The sequence below is a fragment of the Diadema antillarum genome, unplaced genomic scaffold (genome assembly GCF_040938485.1).
Source record: "Diadema antillarum isolate AM-2024a unplaced genomic scaffold, OU_Dant_1.0 scf00000018, whole genome shotgun sequence".
NCBI lineage: Eukaryota > Metazoa > Echinodermata > Echinoidea > Diadematoida > Diadematidae > Diadema > Diadema antillarum.
Window position 1 is genome coordinate 1,621,894 of NW_027270907.1, and position 20,763 is coordinate 1,642,656.

Consider the following 20,763-nt stretch of genomic DNA (forward strand, 5'->3'; position numbering starts at 1 on the left):
AACAATATAATATGCAATGGCAGTGAAAGACGACGCCGGATGACGTGGGTATAATCCGCACGATGAAATCCGTATCTACCCGTCCATGAAAGCGCGGCGCGCCGTGGATCTGCGGTGGTCGATAGTCTGCGTGATGGTCTTTTTGTTTACCCCACACGTCGGGATAAGTCGGATGAAGGATCAATACGAGGTGACCCCGCGAGTTCGTCGAGTACGTACTTGGGTGGACGGACAAAACTGCCCACGCCGTTGGACTCCGTGCGTGTTTTGCATGTTTAACTTGTACGTTTCCACGTTGCCAATAGGGCTGACAGAAGACATTGATTATATGCAAAAATATGTCTAGTCTCTAGGGTATTTAAGTGGATTACAATGTGTTTTCTAAACATATTTGATCAGTAATTTACCAGTGATTGACAGAATCATGATGTCACTGACAGAATCTTAGTTTAGACGATCCAAGTAATTTGAAGAAAAATTGTAGAAAAATATTATAAAAATAGAAAATTAAATGAAAAACATTGAAATTTAATTTGTATTTTATGAGTAATGGGAGGATAGAGAATTCAGCCATTGGCTGCGCATTAGCCATTGGCTGAATTTGCGTAATATGAGAGGCCGTTCCGCGCGCAATCGCCATCTTTAAAAGCTGATGACTACTGTGAAAAAATATTTCGAGATAAAATAGATCTTGTATAAGCCACATTTAAGGCTGTTCAGAGTAAGGGAGGGAGCGGAGGGTGCTGAATTCTCTATCCTCCCATTACTCATAAAATACAAATTAAATTTCAATGTTTTTCATTTAATTTTCTATTTTATCTCGTAATGTACGGTAGAGAATTCAGCCATTGGCTGCGCATTAGCCATTGGCTGAATTTGCGTAATATGAGACTTCAAAGATTTTCACAGTAGTCATTTTTCACAGAATATATTGTCAGAGAAAGTTTTTGGGCAACTTTACCTATGTTTACAGGACTGAATCTTGTCCCTTCCTAGAGGTCTGTTGTCCCAGAACTGCTTGTCCAAAAGATGTTGCCTGGGATGCCGGTTTCAGGTAAAAATTCCTGAACGTGGATTCATTTTTCCACCCAGCATGCTTGAGAATGTCTGCTATTGGAAAATGATTCCTCTTGGCAGATGAGGTTGAATGTGCTTTGAAGAGATCGGTGTCGATACCTGATGCTCTCAACACAGTTTTTATCCATCGAGCGATGGTTTGCTTTGATGCCTTCCCATGGGGTTGCTTGTAGGTGACAAATAGTGCATTCACCTCCTTCCTCAATGTGCTTGTTCTGTTAATGTATTCTTTAACATAGTGTACAACACAGAGTTTCTTATCCTCGGGAAAGGCTTTCAGTGTTACTTTCACTCCCACATTCCCAGGTTGACTCTGCTTTATCAAATCAGCCACTGCTATTTCCACACAATCTTTGGACGCCTTCACATTGTCAAGGGTTAGGTATGAAAGTGTTTGCACTCTTTGGGCAGAAGTCAACGCTAGTAAAAAACATACTTTGTGTGTCAGTTGACACAGCGAAATCTTATGAGCTGGAGTTACTTGTCTGAGGTAGCTCAGCACCTTGCCCACATCCCATATGAAGCTGTATCTCGGAGTGGGTGGTCGGAGATTAAAAAAGCCCTTGAAGTACCGGCAAATCCAAGGATGTGTAGAAATGGTGTATTTCTCGTCCCGTAGAAGAACAACTGATGCTAGTGCGCTCCTTGATGTATTCAAGGTGCTGTAGCTTGCTCCATTTTTGTACATAGAATTAAAAAAACGCAAACAAATTTCCCACCTTCGTATGGGTCCAACATAAGTGACGCTCATGACAAAACCTTTGCCACTTCCTAATATACACCATATACTGCTCCTTGGTGGATTTCCTCCAAGACGCTGCCATTATATCAGCAGTCTCCTCCGTCAGTCCTTGAGCTATGAAATGTTTGCTCCAACCCTGCAACATAAGAGGGAGAGATGTGTAAGTGGATGGGGTCTACCTGTAATGGGTTGGGTTAACAACTGGTGTTTTCGCAATACCCAGGGCTCCTCCAATAGCATGTTACGTAGTACGGTATACCAGGGCTGTGTTGGCCAATTTGGCACTATCAAAATTCCCCTAGCGCCATCTTGTCTGATTTTTTGGAGACACTTTGCAACCAAGCTAAATGGGGGAAACGCATAAAATACTAGGGGTCCCCAGTCAATAGTGAATGCGTCTACTGCCCATGCCCCTGGATCTGGTCTCCAGGAGACGTATGTTGGGAGCTGGGCATTCAGTCTGGTGGCAAAAAGGTCTACATTTGGTAACCCATACCTCTGCACTATCTCATTGAATATTGTCTTGTCTAGCATCCATTCTATATTGTCATTGAATTTCCTTGACATCGTATCAGCTTCTGTGTTCTTAGAGCCTGCTAAGTGAGATGCTGTTATCCAAATTTGTCGTCTACTGCACCAATCCCAAATTTGCAACGCCATTTCGTTACATGCTTCAGACTTGACGCCGCCCATGTTATTCAAGTATGTCACCGCTGTGGTGTTGTCTAATCTCAACAGTATATGTGCATCTCTGACATTTGAACAGAAGCTTTTGAGTCCCAAACCGGCTGCTAGCATTTCCAGATAGTTTATTTCATTACCTGCTGCTCTTGCTAATTCTTGAGCATTCCATCTACCCCCTGTCTTGGATTGCAGGTCTGTGGCACCCCAACCTTGTCCACTAGCATCTGTTCTTATTTCTTTTGATACTTTCCCTGGGTACAGGGGTTTAGACACGAGATGTGCATGGGATGACCACCAAACTAGTTCCGCCTTGGCTCTATTTGATAGGCTCATATGTCTATCGAAATGTCCTTTCTGTTTTCTCAGGGCTCTGATTTTTTCCCTTTCCAGCTGCCTGTAATGCAAGGGGCCGTACTGAGATGCTGGTAAGGCAGCCACAATCTTCCCAATGACTTTAGCTACCTCCCGGATACTAGGTTTGTTATTAGCAAGTAAGGATCGACATGCATCTTGAATGTCATTGCTTTTACTGGCTGGGAGGGTGATTCTCATTTCAGATGTATTTAAATGGAAACCCAGAAATTCAATCTCACGGGATGGTTCAAGTACCGATTTCTCTGAGTGAATAATGAACCCTAGACTAGTCAAAAGGTCAGTGGTGGCTTGCACTGCTGAGCGAGTGTCTGCTTTATTGTTCCCAATTATCAGTGTGTCGTCCAAGTACGACAAAACTGTGTGCCCCTGTTGTCTTAGTAAGGCAAGCACTGGTTTCAGTATTTTGGTGAACAGTCTTGGGGCGGAAGATAAGCCATTTGGCAAAGCTTTGAACTGCCACAATTGGTTTCTCCATACGAAGCGGAGATATTTACGAGAGTCTAAGTGAATGGGAATTGTGTAGTATGCATCACGGAGGTCTACTGAAGCCATATAACACCCTTTTGAGAGGAGTAGAATACCAGATTGAATATTATCCATTTTAAAGTGTTGGTACTGAACACTTTTGTTGAGTTCGGACAGGTCAAGAATTAATCGAACTCCTCCGTTCTTTTTTGGTCTCGTGAAAACCTCTGAAATAAATTCCCCTTCTTCATGGGCACATTTTTCAATGACCTGTTTTTCTTCCAGAACAAGAATCTCATGGTCAATCTTGGCTGTTTCTTCAGCATTCCGCTTGTAAGAACGCAGAGGTTTTTCTCGAGAAGGGGGAAATTTTTCTGGGTCAAATTCTATTGTATAGCCTTGAACTGCTTGAATAATGTGTGAGTCTCTCGTGATATTTTCCCAAGCAGGGAAAAATGGCTTCAGACGACCTCCGACGACAGCTGGTGTTGTAACTAGATCGTTGTCTATGTTGTGTTCATAGTCACCTACCTGTTCTATTTCCTCCCCTGGCTTTGGCTCTGCCTGTGGTAGGTTGGCTGCTTGTTGCCACCCTCCCTTGCTGCTGTCGGTGTGTAAGTGTGAGGAGGATCTCGAGGTCTCCCCCTCCAAGCCTTCCCTAAAAAAGGCTGTGCAGATGAACCGGCCATGGGGTTGGAATGTGATGTTCGGCGGTCATAACCCCTCCCCCAACGGGCGGGTGAACCCAGTCGACGTGTATTGACGGCGAGATGTCACATCCGGTTTCTTGTACGGCTGGAACCGTGATTGCTCTCGTGTGAAGCGTGATTTCATCATGCCTGACATTGTTTTCCTTTGTTCTTGGATCTCTTTCACTTGGCGCCCCAGGTCATCTCCAAACAAGTACTTTGTCACTTTGTGAGAGGGCTTGCACAGGTGGTGGAAATTTGAGTTCATGTCAGGCTTTATGCTGTCCTTTCTCATGCAGTTGAGGGAGAAGTTTGCATCGCAGAGAAAAGCCATAGCATCCTGCTGAGCTTCAGACAAAGTTGCTGGAAGGGTACGAGCAAACGCGTTTATCCCTTTCAAGAGGGATGATTGGATCATTTGTAGTTTCAGATCCCTGTGTCTCGTCCCCGTCGAGATGTTCTCCCAGATAGTGCTGTTCACTTTAGGGGTTTCTAGACATGTGCAGTTAGATGGGCAGGGGTAGCGAGTTGCTGCTTCGTCGAGAGATTTCTGGTCAAGTTTTTGTCCCATCATATACACAATGGTGTCCGCGACATCCTCATCTAGTGGTTCCCCTATCCCGGACGGAGCCACGAATTTCTGAGCCATTCGTGGTATCTTGAATTCTGGCCGTTTGTCTTTATCTGCCTCCTGTAGGCCTACGTCCGAAAACAAGCTGACCGCGTCATCGCGGTTTGCCGATAGGAAATCAGCCACGCTGCGATTATCCGCCAATTCTATGACGGGTGGTGAGCTGCTTCCCCTTTGTGTGTCGCAGTCGCCATATTCACTAAAACAATCCCGCGGCGTGTTGGCATGTTGTTCTCCATGATGAGGAGTGCTCAAAGTCTCGATCATTTTTTCGAACATTGACTCGAGTTTCCCAATGCGGGACATAACCTCCGTGCTATTTTCCGCTGTAGTCACAGTCGGGTTGGGAGCGGTAGCAGCTGGTGCGGGCGGGTTCGGCTGTGCCTTCCCCGAAGCCGCGGGGCGGGATGCCTTAGGCCTCCCGCCGCTAGACAGAGTTTTGCCTGCAGCCTTCTTCTTTGCTGCCGGAGCTGGGCTGGCCTTAGGCTCACACAGCTCGGTATCTTTTTTGGCTTTTGCCTTCTCCGATTTGTCAGCTGGTTCATCCATGCTGAGAACGATAATCACGCTTGTAAGAGAGCACGAATTCAGTTCCGTATTTCCGCAGATTTCGATGATATTTTCCGATTTTTCGGTCAGATAAAAATCGCTTCGCGATCGAACATTGCGCTGGAACGAAGATGGCGATTGCGCGCGGAACGGCCTCTCATATTACGCAAATTCAGCCAATGGTTAATGCGCAGCCAATGGCTGAATTCTCTACCGTACATTACGAGATAAAATAAAATATGTCACACAGGCCTATGTAGAAATTCCTTTAGTCGCATTATATTATTAGGGTATTATGTATCGATACAGGTCAACATACATTTACATTGCATAGTTCCTTAACCAAAGTTCCAGGAATTAAAAAGCGGCTCCGAAGGTCTTCATTTTGTCTTTGGAACAGATCGACTGTCGGCACACACACATCCTGACAACGGACAATCGCTCTGAAGCAGCTGCTGTAGTTCCTGGAACCCACTGTAGTTCCTGGAACCCGCTGATGGTCAAGCTTGCTCATCTTTTTCTTTGTTAGAGCTCGATCCCCTGCTCAGAAAAATGCCACAAACTGTCCTATACCCAGGACTCAGCTATCACAATGGCGACACCGCAAACTCTTTTCAGCATATAGTAGTTGATTTACAGAGCAACCTTGCCGAATACGAGAGTCCTGAGGTATAATGGCGCGGTGTGTATAGTATGCTGAATATTGAGTGTATAGCAAGATACGACACCGTACAAGATCATTAATTATAGTAAATAAGGTCGTCAACTCAACTGAAAATTCGTCTTAATTTTCTCTCAAATCAATATATTCTATAAAGACAGATGCGCACTTTGATTTTGAATGTACAGCTTGGAATGTGGAGTTTTCCGTGTTGAGTATTTATCGATTCTTAAAATTTTTAACAAGCGTTCCGATATTTCTGAAGGTTTCGTGTATAATGACGCTCTCGCAAAACGCGAACTGGAGTTCGATCTGACTTTGCAACAAAAGAAATGGCAAATACAGATTAGCACTGTGGTATAGCAGTTGACACTGCTCTGAACTCTCTTTCGGCAAATCATATTATGTTAGAATGCATCAGATTGAACATCCGTGAGTAAGGTGCATACAACCGCAATTATGTCTGCTGACCAAATCGTCTGACAAAGCTTCAGGGTTAAACATTCAGATATCCCCCTTAAAGGGATGGCATTGTATTGGTTTTTCATTCATTCATTCATTCATTCATTCATTCATTCATTCTGGTTTATCCACAATACCGCCATGGCAGCCTAGTGGCTGAATTGCGGAGTGACATACAGTTGAGTATACAATCAAATGTAAAATATCATTATTGCATAAAACAATAATGATAATATACACACAAAAATATTCATAATTATTTGATAAAACTGTGAAAGAATGATAAGTTTGCTTCACAGTAAGTTTGCTTCACGGTATGAAGACATATCTGGTTGGGCTGAGGATTGAGCTTTTAACTTTTTGCGAGATGCTAAGAAATCAAGTATGAAATGCTACAGAGCATGCAATTCTAAGTGGAATTCAACGTTTATTAGATGAAAATCGGGTTTGAAATGGCTGAGATATCCAAAAACAAAGTAGAACAAGGTGATATCCTCATTAAAAGTAGGTTCCACCTTATAATGATCCCTTTGTTTTGAATATTATCTCAGCCATTTCAAAACCAATTTTTATCAAATAAACTTTGAATCCTTCTAGGAACTACATGCTCTTTCATATTCTATGTTTTTCATTAACTCATCCCCAAGAAAAAGTTGGAAACTGCTTGAAGTCCCATCTCAACCAAAAATGTACTCTCCCTTCAATTAAGAGCGACAATGCGACCATAACCGAATGTCTCTTTAAAATAGCGTACATACATACTATCATGTTTCAGTCGTTTGATTGAAAAGCGTTCAAAATTGTAACAAGGATACGCATGCAAAATATATATGTGTGCCTGGCAATGCAAAGCAAGTAGAAAAAAATACCAAACAGTGGAAATATCAAAGAAGAGGATATATTTGGGAAATAATCCTTCAAAGGAGATCATGTAAATCTTTACTCTTGCATGGGCGACGAAGAGCAATAAGCAGTATGAAAACTGAAGATACCATACCCAAATTATGATGTGGATTGAGTGAACGCAGCAATATTAGTAGAAATCATGGGAGAAGTTGGGAGGAAAATCGGACAAACTCTTCAAAAGTTAAGACTTTTAAATTGTACGTGTCGTCATGACTGGATGAGGAGACTAAAACAATTTGTGACGTCACAACAGGACAACAATGAAGAAAATACAGATAGAATTCAACACATGATTTTACCTAGCAACTTGAGAGAGCGATTGACTTACCACTTTCAAAAAACAGGGGGAAATGATATTGCCCGTAACATAATGTCAATAACAAGTCAAGGAAATTTTGTTGTTGTTTTTTTCATTTAAAGAATAAATGACACGCAATATCTCATCTCTCTGATTCACATATCTAACCGCAGGTCTTGCACAAGCAAAGCGATTACATTTTAAATAGGACTATAATATTCCGCTTTTATTATGTTGAATGCCATGAGACCACGCCGAAAATCTGCATTCGTAGTGTCAATATTGGAAAGAAAAGTTCTGCAAAAGAAGGCTGTCACTCACAGAGTCTAAAAACAAACTTCGTTTAGACTTTGCTCGAGATTTTGCGTATATTGTGTCAACACTAAACTTTTAGGCATTATTTGTAGGAGTGCCCAATTTTCTGCCACTACAGTACGTGGGTAATTCACCAAGCATTGGACTGAACAAATACAATTCCCAGCACAAAAGCGTGTATATGTATTCTTAAATCAATGCAATAATTGTAATGATCATAAGCTACAACTCACGAGTCCAACAGCTTTACGCAGATGTGAAGGTCTATTAGCACCTTAATAATGGCGTGTTGTGATTTTTTTTTTCATTTTTCACAGACACTTTTCTCGAAGATGAATACTTGATGACTGATAACTGTCTTTAAAAACTTAAGTAGTCTTGAATGTTATTTGTTGAGGTATTCAAAAGGGTACTTACGACTGGATTTTACTTAATGGCAAATCTTTTCGGGGTAATCACTCAAATCTACTGGAGACATTCCTTCGCATGAACTATCGATATTCTACTTCTGACGAGAACTACTTTCTTCTTTCCATTTTTTTTAAAGATATCGAGAAGACTCTCTTATTGGTACATGTAACTGGATTTTCATTGAATGAATTTCGTCCGTATTTTCATCTGTTCTTGAGAGTGTTGACTATCGTACAACCAAGAGCCGTGGGCATACTTTTTTTTTTCCAAAAGTGCTAACTTTGTATCTACAGTGTTAATGATGATAATGGCCTTTTCAATTTTTTCCTGGCACTGGTGATGATGTTGCGTTGTTATTGCCACAGGTATTGTTGCTGGTTGTTAGCTGTTGATATTGTTGCTGCTGTGCTGATCATCGCCAGACTTTGTTGTTGTTGTTGTTGCTTCTGGTTCTGCTCTTTTCGACGATTCATGCTGCAATTCTTGTCTTTGTTTCTGTTAGGTTATATACAGCCATACCTTTTTACTGCATACCATTTCAGTTAGTGTGGCTGCTCCTGCGTTGTTATTTTATGTTGTTGCTTTCACGATTACTGCGATTGAAATGGCCATTGCCCAAATGTCTGGGGTTAAAGTGGAAGGCTAGTAACTGATCAGTGGGAATCAGTGGAAATGCTGGGAGATGATTGTTCCAATCCTTATGGGATTCATTCAAGAGTTCATTGTATATCTATTGTTGTGTGAAAATGATTTGCTTCAGAACGGTCTCATATTCAAGTAATGTGCAGATTAATGCTCCGTCACTGACCAGGGACGCTAACCTGGAAGCATTAAACTGCACATTACTTGAATATGAGACCATTCTGAAGCAAATCATTTTCACACAACAATAGATATACAATGAACTCTTGAATGAATCCCATAAGGATTGGAACAATCATCTCCCAGCATTTCCACTGATTCCCACTGATCAGTTACTAGCCTTCCCCTTTAAGTGGTTGCGCTCTTGTTAACGGTAACGTTGTTTACTCACGTTGCTAATTATGTTCATATTTGAACTCCCTTGTTGCTCTTATGGATTTTACTTTTGTTTGTTGTTGTGTCTGCTGCTTTTTGTACATGTACAACATGTTAGACTCTATAGCGTTGTGTTGTCGTTAGTGTAACTATTGCAATGATTAAGTAGCATAGAAAGACACTCTGTTGATGAACTGAGTCCCCATAATTACAACTGTATGATCGTTGCCGTGTTGAATTGAGGACATGTCTGAAATTTTAAAAAAAAACCCGAAATTTCCGTCCTACAAGCTCGACACTAATTGGTGCAGTATCATGATGCTACTTTTTTTTGTTTGTTTGTTTGTTTGTTTGTTTGTTTGTTTGTTTGTTTGTTTATTTGTTTTCGTCAGCTTGGGCTCCTCCTCATTATCAAAATGTAGAGAGTGTATCAAGGACATTATTTTTTACTTGCCAATGTACAATTTCGATTTATTCCATTCTCTATCTTGCTTAAAAATTTGCTGACAGAAGAAATAAGCTGACACAATAAAAACAACAAAATGAGTATAGCGATCATCAAACCAAGGTGGAGTATATATTGATATATTGGTATCAATCCAGTTACAGTATGCATAAACAGAGTCCAGTGAGATACAAAAGCAAATAAAAATAAATTTTCGCCACATAATTGAATAAGTTTGTTTAAAAAAAGACGAACGACATTTGCATATTTGGAATAAAATAGCGACCAAAGTCGACATCAATACTTCTTTACTGGCATTAATAGATTGAGCACCATTCCATATCGTCAAATCAACTTATGCAATATGTTATACGTTAAACATTTTAAAAGACGGTACGAACGATAAGTACCACAAGCAACGCTCTGAAATACGCAGGATGCAAATGATAGGATACAGGGGATGAATTATAGTTTGGTAGAGCAACCCACAAGGAAGAGCGTTTCCATTAAAAGCTATTATAATAAATTTGCCTCTCTACCTGTGGTTAACATCAAAGAAAGGATTAAAAACAATCATGTATAGTTCTCGGAAACATTCACTTATCATCTTCGAATCCGAGTTCTTAATCACCAAAGTTCCTTTGTGAATTGACAACCACCCGACCATTTTCCGACCACCGAGGACGTTCACGAATTTTGCCCTGTGTGTGGTGTTTGTGTGCTTCTGAAGGCCACCATAGAGTCTAACATTACGTATATTGGGGAGAAAAGAATGACTACAGTATACACTCGCTCACCTCCCCCCCCCCCCTTTCTCTCCCTCTCTTTCTGACAGACACACGTACATACACACACACACTCACAAGCAGTGCTTTGTATAATGAACCGTGAAGTGACGTAATAGTGAGCATGCGTGTACGCAAATAGCATCTTGAATATTCATCTTGGCATTTTGTTATTGCTGTCGTCACAGCACAATTTCATGACTTTGACGTTATCTTGAGTCACGTGATTACGACAATGAACTACAGTATACCAACTTCCCAGTAAAATGACAGGGTGCAGAAGCTGTCACGACTGGTTTAAAAAATAAGATGATAAAAATGGTGCCTGCGCCTATGAAATTCACATCTGCGTGCAGCGTGACAATTCCTAGCATATGGACAAAATTCACAATTCATACACGTAGTAATGGCTGCTTGTATTCTCTCACGTGTATACCCCTTTTCCGCACCATTGTGGAGCTCAAAATGCCTAATAGCATACCCCTTCTCGCCTTCATGACAGAATATAAGTCAGCGACATAAAACAATAAGTAATATGATTTGGATTCACGAGCATAACTGTCCGAGTTTTACCGAAATGCCAAGCAATTTGATATATTCGCATAACTCTGGTTGGAGGCAAGTGCACACATAATATTATGTGATTTTAACCATATCCAATCGTAGATAATCGAGTATCTAAAAAAGAAAAGATATTGATATTTGTTACGTAGTCACACAAAAAGTAAACAATTTAGTTGTGAAGCACGTGAAATGATAATGTGGAACAACATTTTTATAATCTGTATGAGTTGTATGTCCTCTCATGGCGAAAGTTTGACTTAGAGATGAAACAAAACATGAAACTTCGGCATGTCCAGCGAATTTCAATTATCTAAGCTTTCAACTTCATAATAGCTGCGCCTTTATACAGTGTGCCTATTGTGACAGAAAGCTACACTGGCCATAGAGATATTACACAGTTCTGAGAAGATACATGTAGATCTGCAATTCTGAATGCGGTCAAGCGCTGAGGCGCCAGATTAGGTATCCGTGTGAATATAGAATGGGTCGTTTCGTAACACCGCAGCTATGCGCTTTACGAATAAAACAAAACGTTCTATAACATGGAACGTATCCTGTAGACATTTTGTTTGGATGGTGAGGTACAAATGAAAGGCCAAACACTGAATTTCTCTCCCTCAAAAAAAAAAAAAAAGGGAGAAAACACTAAAAAAAAAACCAAAACAAGCAAACAAAAAAAAAATCAAATTTCGACATTTCCGACAAAACTGCCGTTTTATCTATTTCGTGGATCTTTTTCGTTGTTATCTATTTGTTTTTACGACTGCGACTTTAATCAGGGTGACGTGGTCACACAATGAGAGGAAATGAAACTTGTTTTGCATCTGCGGGTTTAGAGAGCTGCAGGACTTATTTCTAGCACTGGCACTGACTGGTGGAAAATGGGAATTTCACTGATAGTGGAATTGTAAGCAAAGATGAATGACTTACATATCACAGAACATTCATCATCATCATCATCATCGCCATCATCATCGCCATCATCATCGTCGTAATCATCATCAACATTATCATATCATTCTACATCCAGTGAACATTGTCCAATATGAGAGGGAAGAATGTGATTGATTTGCGACGGGCAAAATCACATTTTGTAGAGTTCATTTTCGACCATTTCGACGTCCCCGTCCTCGTCGAGAGTCTCGCCGCTAGCTTCGGCATATATGCCGCTGTGATCGTTCGCCAGCGTGAAGCTGAATGTGTCATTGGGAGCATCGACAGTGCTGTAGACATCGTCACCCACACTGTGCTCGGGCTTCGTTTTGTCCGGCATGGCGTAGAGGTCGTCCATTCGGATATCCTCTTTCCCCTCCGGAGCCGGTCGACTTTTGTCGGGTTTCGCGTACAGGTCCGCGAAATCCGCCGAACCAGGGGCATCGGTCCCGCCTCGACTCTTGTCGGGCTTCGCGTACAGGTCCCCGAAATCCGCCGAACCAGGCGCATCGGTTCCGCCTCGACTCTTGTCGGGCTTCGCGTACAGGTCTCCGAAATCTGCCGAACCAGGTTCGTGATCGGCGTCTCGCCTTTTATCAGGCATCGCGTAAAGCGCGTGCACGGCTGTGCTGTCCGTCGCGCCGGAATCATTCTTATCCGGCATGGCATACAGGACCGATAGATCCCCGTTGATTGCTTTTCCATTATTTTCTAGCTTTAAGTGTATCATTTGCACGTCGTCATCCGCATGTGCACTCCTTTCACTAGCACGTGCATTCTTGGCTGTTGGACCGTTGCGAATCTCGTCATGTACGGAGGAATAGTACAAATCTCCACTCTGGTCCATGTCTTGATGTGGCTTTTCGGTATACACAGTAGCACCATGATCCTCGACCTCGTTGTATATCCCGTCGTAGACGTTTTCCATGTTTTCCGTTGCAAGAGTTGGACTGGAGAGTACCGTCTTCTGCGACGTATCCTTATATCGAGGTCTGGACCTACGTAGACAAAGGACAAAGATCAGAGGGTATTTGAAATCTTGGTAATTGATAGCTTAATCTCGAGAGTATGGAGGAGGGCAAACAGTACACATTATTGAAAGAGCAACTATGAACCAGCTGCAAATTTATTCTGACGGGAAGAATTACATGTTATAAGCACAACAATGAGAATTTAATCCAAATCAGATGAAAATTAAGGAAGGCTATGAAATCATGAGGTTTCACTAATTTATGCAAAACAGTTCTCGAATATAGTTGATGTGAATATACCAATGCACTGAGGCTGATGATCTCACAACCTCACAAGTCCTCCACGAGACCGACACATTAAGCCACGTGATATAATGTCGAACTCGTGGGTTTTGTCAGTCTAGTGTCGGACTCACGGGCCTTATCGTTGTCCAGTGTCGAACTCATGAGCTGTATGACTCGTGGGCTGTGTGACTCATGGACCCTTTTTTAATGTCGAACTCGTGGGTTGTATGATTCGTGGGTGTCGGGCTCGTGTGATGACCCCTACCACCCCCCCCCCCCCAACAAAGAGTAGGAGAAGAGAATAAAGTGTCTTGACTGTTTATAGGGACACTATACCGCTGTACTGCCAAGGGAATCGAAGCGTAGACCTCATAAGATGGAGATCCCGTCTCCTATTCCACTGAGCCATACCAGAGCTTCCATTAAATCGCACACTTCCACTCGCGCAGGAAATGCAAAACCTTCGTCGATATTTATCAGCGGAGATCTTACCTCTTTTGGATGAAGATGATCGCGATGACGACTATGATGATGATCACCACTGCCGCGGCGGCTCCGACACCAGCATACAGACCTGGAAAGAGAACCAGCGAAGGGGAAAGAGTTAATCATCTGCGTACTTGTTTCTTTCTTTCTTTGTTGGTTTGTTGATAGTTCCAGATGGATAAATATCAGATGGATAAAATTTGCACTTCTTGTTTTCTGTGCTTTGGGGCGCTGTGGCATCGCGTGGATAAGAGTCTCGACTCCGAATCGGAGGATCCGAGTTCGATTCCCGCCCAGTGCTTATACGTCCTTATTGGACAAGATGTTTTTACCCACCACGTCCCTCTTGATGGTCCATGTGTATGGATAGGTACCTGGCAACGCTGGGGTAATGATAATAGCAGGGCGCTCTGGTAGAGCAATGGCAATGGCGACAGTGTAGAGGCTACCCTGGACAAAGAAGACCTCGATATTGATATTAATGCACTCTTTGCTTTCTTCCTCTGTTGATGACTTAATCACATAGAAACCACATAAGACGAGAAGATCATACACGATTATATGGATGGGCATTATAAAGCATCGATCCCGGATGGGATATGGACACAGAATCAACCCATCACTCCCCTCCCCCTCCCCCCCCCCCCCCCCACCCCCACATGCACACACAAATCACTGTCTGCAAAGAAAAGCAAAAGTAAACCAACAACGAAAACAGAGACTTTCACTATTGTGACGTCATAAAACACCCAGGTACATCTGGGCCCTGTTTCATGAAGCTGTTCGTAAAGTTACTACCGCTGCGGTTCAGTGGTTACTGCGCACGACTTTACGAACGACTGAAGTATGGCAAGCCATGTGGGTTTCCTAATCATTGTTAATTTCAATAGCTAAAGTTGAAATTTACAGATGATAATGATTATTTTTATAATATGTTAACACACGTTTTAGTTGGAAGTGTATTTTTGCCCCTAAGTAGATGAAATATTGACATACAGTCGTACTTTGTTAAAACATGAGGTAAAAAAAATGAGCATACATGTTGGCACTTTATATTCCAAGCGTTCGTGACGTCATGTGTTACTTGACGAACAGCTTTATTAAATAGGGCCCTGTAATATGGTATATGATACAGTAATGGGGAAGACTTCGAGGTATCTTCAGAACACACACCTATGTTACTCCCTCTCGGCATCGGCTGTGGAACGGTGAACCTTGACCTTGGTGACGTCATTTCCGGGTTTGGAGAGGTTCTAACAACACGGGTACCCCTGGTACCCAGTATTTGTGGTGTAGTTTTTGTTGTTGTTTCGTCCTCGAATACTGAAAATACAAATTTCATGAAATAGTTGTTTCCTTGGTGTGGGTTTCGTTATGCAATTCAGACCTAAAATTCAAAGGCATTACATATATTTACCATTTGCAGAAGAAACAAAATTACGACCGATATTCCCGAACTCGTGCTTCTTGTTTCGTTTAAGACGACGCATGAAAGTTGGCAGGCCCGGCAAGACAATCTGAACACAATGTAGCTACAAACGTTTCGATGTGAACGTAAGAATATTTTGTGCTTATGGTTGGTTAGTAATGGATAAGCAAGGAAATAGATAAGAAGAATTAATAGATGGATAATAAAACATATGATGAACATCTCAATATACGAACAAAATAAGAAAGCAATTAAATATCTCAATAATTTTATTATGAGAACGACCCAAATCCAAATTTGGCTATCATATTTGGGGACCCCATACGAAGTAATCGGGATATTTGTGATGGTCATTCATAATATTCTAATTTATTGTTTTACATTTCAACTTGTACATATAACATTCTAATAAATGAAGAATTAAGAATATTATAACGATGTTACTTTTCTTGAAATTATCTGTAACGGTCTTGGGTCGTTATCATAATCAGGCAGTCAATTCATAGATATGAATAATTATGAGTTAACGATACTACTATCAACTCACGATCAAATACAGCGATGTAGGCGATACCACCGCAGCTTTCGCTGCTCCCAAAACACTTCGACTGGCAGTTCAAGTCAGTTCCCTCTCCGATGCGGCTATAGTCTGTCCCCGGCGCCCCGCAGTAACACTCTTCTCCGTTCTCCAGTCCCGCGTACTTATGCTCGGTTCCCGACGCTCGGCAAAACTCCAAACAGAGGCTGATGCTCATCGAATTATCAGTTAGGCTATCACCGTCGAGAACCCGACCCACTGGCGAGTCTTGGAAGCACCCGAGATATCCGTCTCCTGTGATGTCATTATTGTTAGTATTGATTTATTGTTTTCTTTTTCTTTTTCAACATCGAATGTTTTAAAGTACGACTAAGGAATCTGATCGATAGAATGAATGCTAGGCTTTCTTCCGCAACCATAAATATTGCCATATGCTATTGCATTAAAAAAGGGTTTCTCATCAAATCTCAATTTGTAGATGTGTAGGTGGTAAAAAAACCCGAAGAGGTACAATTTGCTACGGTAAATTGGCACCTCGTCTACAACTACCCTGTCCACTGTCCACCTAGTCTGATGCCATCTCTTCCAAACTCACTTCGTCTACTACCAACTCGTCTACCAACCATTTTGTCTATATGCCAATTAGTTTAATTGTCATTTCGTCTACTAGCCATTTAATCTAATGTCCAATTTGTCTAAGTCACATTTCGTCTAACACCCATTATGTCTATTGACCATTTCGTCTATTAATCATAAGGTCTATGAATAAAATAGTCTACAGCTCATTTTGTCTAATAACCAATTGGTCTACAACTCATTGTCTAATAGTCAATTAGTCTAATAACCAGTCAGTCTACTCCCAACTGGTCTACTCCCAATTGGTCTAATCCCAACTGGTCTACACCCAATTGGTCTACTCCCAACTCGTCTACTCCCAATTGGTCTACTCCCAACTCGTCTACACCCAAGTGGTCTACTCCCAACTCGTCTACTCCCAACTAGTCTACACCCAACTGGTCTACACCCAACTCGTCTACTGCCAACTCATCTACTGCCAACTCGTCTACTGCCAACTAGTCTACTCCCAACTGGTCTACTACTAGTTATAGTTTTTTTTTTGTTATGCCTCCGCCACGAAGTGGTGCCGGAGGCATTATGTTTTTGGGTTGTCCGTCCGTCCGTCCGTCCGTCCGTCTTTCCGTCCGTCCGTAATGAATTTTGTGGACAAGGTAACTATCAAAACCTGTTGAGGTATCCTAATGAAACTTGGCTTGTATGTGTATTAGGGGATGAAGTTGTGCCTATCAACTTTTGGGTGCACATGCTCAAGGTCAAAGGTCAAAAGGTCAAGGTCAAATACATAAAATTTCACTATTTCCACCATATCTATGCAATGCCTGAAGATATTTTCTTGAAACTTAGTGTATACATGTATTACCCAATTTAGATTCTATTACATAACACTTCGTACAAGCTTTCAGAGGGTTAGCATATTCCTGCGTGCTTTGGCAGAGAGATCACACCAAGGAAATTCAAAGTCTTTTGTTATGATAATGAGTTTGGCACCCCAGTCCTTATAAATAGCAGGTATTCCCACTATTCGACATCTTTTCTTCGTGTGTTCGGCAGAGAGTTAGCTTGCACAGTGCAACTGTGCGTTATAAGCTTCGCTTACTGATCTTTTTCGACGTGTGACAAACCTGAGTGATACAGAAGACAACGGTTCACAGCCGCCGGTAACGAGGCTGTATATCAGGTAGAGAGAGCTGCGGTCTAATCTTTCAACGCAGAAGAGTGAGATTCAGCGTTTATCGGCCCAATTATCTCGCTTTATGGATGGACAGATGTCTGTCTCCAAAACCTCTGAGCCAGCCCGCCATGCGCTGCATGCGGGAGCACTTCAGACTGGCTCCTTCGCGGTGTGACCGCGAAGTTGATTTACTGAGCACTTTGTGGAGCCAATCAGCCAGAATTCTGCAACCACTCACCTGCTCAGCTCCGACCCGAAGGCGGAGTTCGAGAGCTAAGTGCAGTCAGCACAGCCCGTGGGAGGCAGTGCAAACGCCGCTTCGGCGACCAGCTCATAGAGCTGGAAGCAGACAATTTGTATGAAAGCCCTGAGGAATTCGGCCTCGCAGTTTCTGATGGATTGACCGCTCAGCTGACAAGGCGGTCACATTGCCCCCGTGAAAGGAGAGCGTGGAAAAAAGAATCCATACACTACAGTACATGACGCCCTCGACGCCCCCTTTCGGTGTGTGCACCGAGAGTCGAGGAGCAAATGTGCACCTCGATCCCCGGGAAAACCGTCCAGCTGACAGAAGTGCAAAAGACGGTTATTCAGTGAATGTTCCCTTGTAATAGTAAATGCTAAAATCACCCGGGAGCTGCAGACAGCAGCTAGGGAGCAACGGTCAGTCCATTCAGCCCCCGTTGCTTGACTGGCGGTCAACGGAGTTACACTGTGCGGTAACATCCTCGTATGAGATGAACATGAGACCCGAGAGGAGCTCAAACTTGTTTTCAATCAGAAGTACAGGGGCATAATAATTTATGCAGTAGATCGATCTCCATAGGGAAAACGCTATTTGAGAAAGACTTGCAAACAACATGAAAAATGCTGGCGAGTCGCCCCTCGTGCGTGGGCCAAAAAGTCACCTTCTCCGACCGACCGCGTCGTCGGTCGTTCGGTAGCACGCGGATAGAACATACCGTCATATTTTCCAGCATCGCACCATCTAATGTAGAAAAACTAGTAAGTCCCCGTTTACATGCGGGACGACTCAGATTTTTCAAAGAGACGTGGTCTCTCATTATTTCTGATCCCTGGATTTCAGACACTATTTGTTGTTACAAGATCTTATTTGACGGTTATCCCAACAAAAATTATTCCTCCTCAATTACTACTGTCGGAGGAAGAAAATGCGGCAATTAATTTGGAATTTCTTTCGTTGTTAACCAGAAAGGGGCAACATCAGAAATTTCCCCAGGGGAAGTGTCATTTCTGTCCACTATATTCACAATTCCAAAGAAAACCGAGGATCTCAGATCCTTCATTGATTTGAAAAATCTGAACTCGTTCGTTCAGTATGAGCATTTCAAGATGGAAATTTTTCGAAATGTTAAAGAAATAATTAATGCAATCCGACTACTTAACGCCACTGGATCTCAAGGATGCATATTTTTCCATTCCTATTCATGAAGATTATCAAAGTAATTGTTCTACGTGGAATGGTCGTTTTTATTGTCTTACTTGCTTACCCTCTGGGTTAAGCTCAGCGCCAAGGGTATTTACTAAAGGAATGAAACCCGTTATTGCTTCTCTTAAAAGCAGAGGCATGAGAATAATGATTTATTTGGACGATATTTTAATTGTTTGCCCGCTCTAAAGAGGAGAGTATTGCTATTAAACACGAACTGTGTTTTGGATTTACTGGCATCATTGGGATTGTCATTAATTTTGGGAAGTCACAACATCTCCGACCTACTCAGGCTTTAATTTCGTGGCGAGCCATCTAGACAAAAAAAAAAAAAAATTGACAAGATAAGGAATCTTGGGCATCCCATTTTGTCGTCTCCCTCGACAAAAATTCGAGATTTAGCAAAGTTCATTGGTTTCTTTCTTCTCCATTTGACCCCGTACCGGCGGGTCGTTGGCATTATCGTGTTCTAGAGTCGTGCAGAACCAAAGCAGTGCAAGAATCAGGTGGTAATTTTGATGCATCTCTTTAATTCAATAAACAATAATGCCATTGAAGAAATTCGTTGGTGGCTTCCCTTGCCATGCAAGGAATTTGGGTCCTGCATCGACATTCCTGTCATCCATTGACAATATTCGTACAGATGCCAGCACCTCAAGATGGGGTACACTCTGTGTAAATGATAATTCCTTTGCTCAAGGTGTCTGGTCTCGAGAGGAAGCTAATCTGCATATCAATGCGCTAGAATTACTGGCTATTCATCGAGGCCTTGCCTCCCTGTGCAACACCTCCCATAAGCAACACATTCATATTAAGTCAGATAACAGTGCAGCTGTCAGTTACGTCAGGAAAATGAGTGGTAGTATTCCATTACTTAATAAGTTGTCATATGACATTTGGGCGTGGTCGCTGGGTCGCTACTCTTGGCCATCTGTTTCCCACTTGGCTGGTGTTGCTCATATAGAAGCAGATAATTAATCTATCTCGGAGAGATATGAAGAATTAAGTCTTCGTCCTGATATATATTTTCGTTGCTCTTATCTATACCTTCCTTCAGACCCGAAATTGATCTTTTCGCGTCCAATGCCAATAGGAAATTGGTTACGTACTTGTCTTGGGAACAAGACCTCTAAGGCTAGCGATGCCTTTTCAATATCATGGGAATTTTTACATCCCTACTATGTTTTTCCTCCACTTTGTTTTTGCCTACTTTCCAGGGTCCTTCCCAAGTCCGCAGGGACAATATTAACTGCCAGAGAGCAGTCTCGATCACCCCCTTTGTGGAGGACACAATCGTGGCTCCCGCTCACCCGCGATCCTGGCAGCCCTACCCCTCCTACCAGGGGACTGCCTGGTTCCCCTTCCCATTCCAATGCCCGAGCTGAGGTTACTCGCCTGACCCAGGGAGATATCTCGTCCCACCTCCCTGCCTGACCTATCTCAGCAAACGTTGGCGAGCATTAGGAATTTCAGAGCACACTTCCGAGCTCATCGCAAATTCATGGCACAACACCAAAAAACATTATAACTCAGCTTGAAAGCAGCGGATTAGTTGATGCCGCAAACAATCGCTTGAGCCATTTAGTTCATCTATCACCAATATCGTGATGTTATTCTGACCAGCATGTGTTAGGGAAAAATACAGTAAGGTAGATTCGTATCGATCAGCCTTGTCATCTGTGTTGCCCTCTTCTGACGGGTTTTTCGTGGGAAAGCACCCGTTTGTAGTACCTGTGTTGAAAGGTAGAACTTCCCAAACCACGGTACAACACCACATTTCTTAAGTTTCTCAATTATGTTCATTAGGTAATGATGCAAGACTGTTACTTCTAAGCGAGAATTTGA

The 20,763-nt window shown here is 42.3% G+C and overlaps 1 protein-coding gene across 1 annotated transcript; it reads right to left on the reverse strand.

Moving 5' to 3' along the window:
- Positions 1–1,620: 1,620 nt before the first annotated feature.
- Positions 1,621–5,371, reverse strand: LOC139728112 (uncharacterized). The gene is made up of 2 exons (XM_071639075.1): positions 3,875–5,371; positions 1,621–1,955 (listed from the first exon to the last, which is right to left on the reverse strand). The coding sequence occupies exon 1, from the start codon at positions 5,210–5,212 to the stop codon at positions 4,058–4,060; it is 1,155 nt and encodes a 384-aa protein (XP_071495176.1). The 5' UTR covers positions 5,213–5,371; the 3' UTR covers positions 1,621–1,955; positions 3,875–4,057.
- Positions 5,372–20,763: the final 15,392 nt, after the last annotated feature.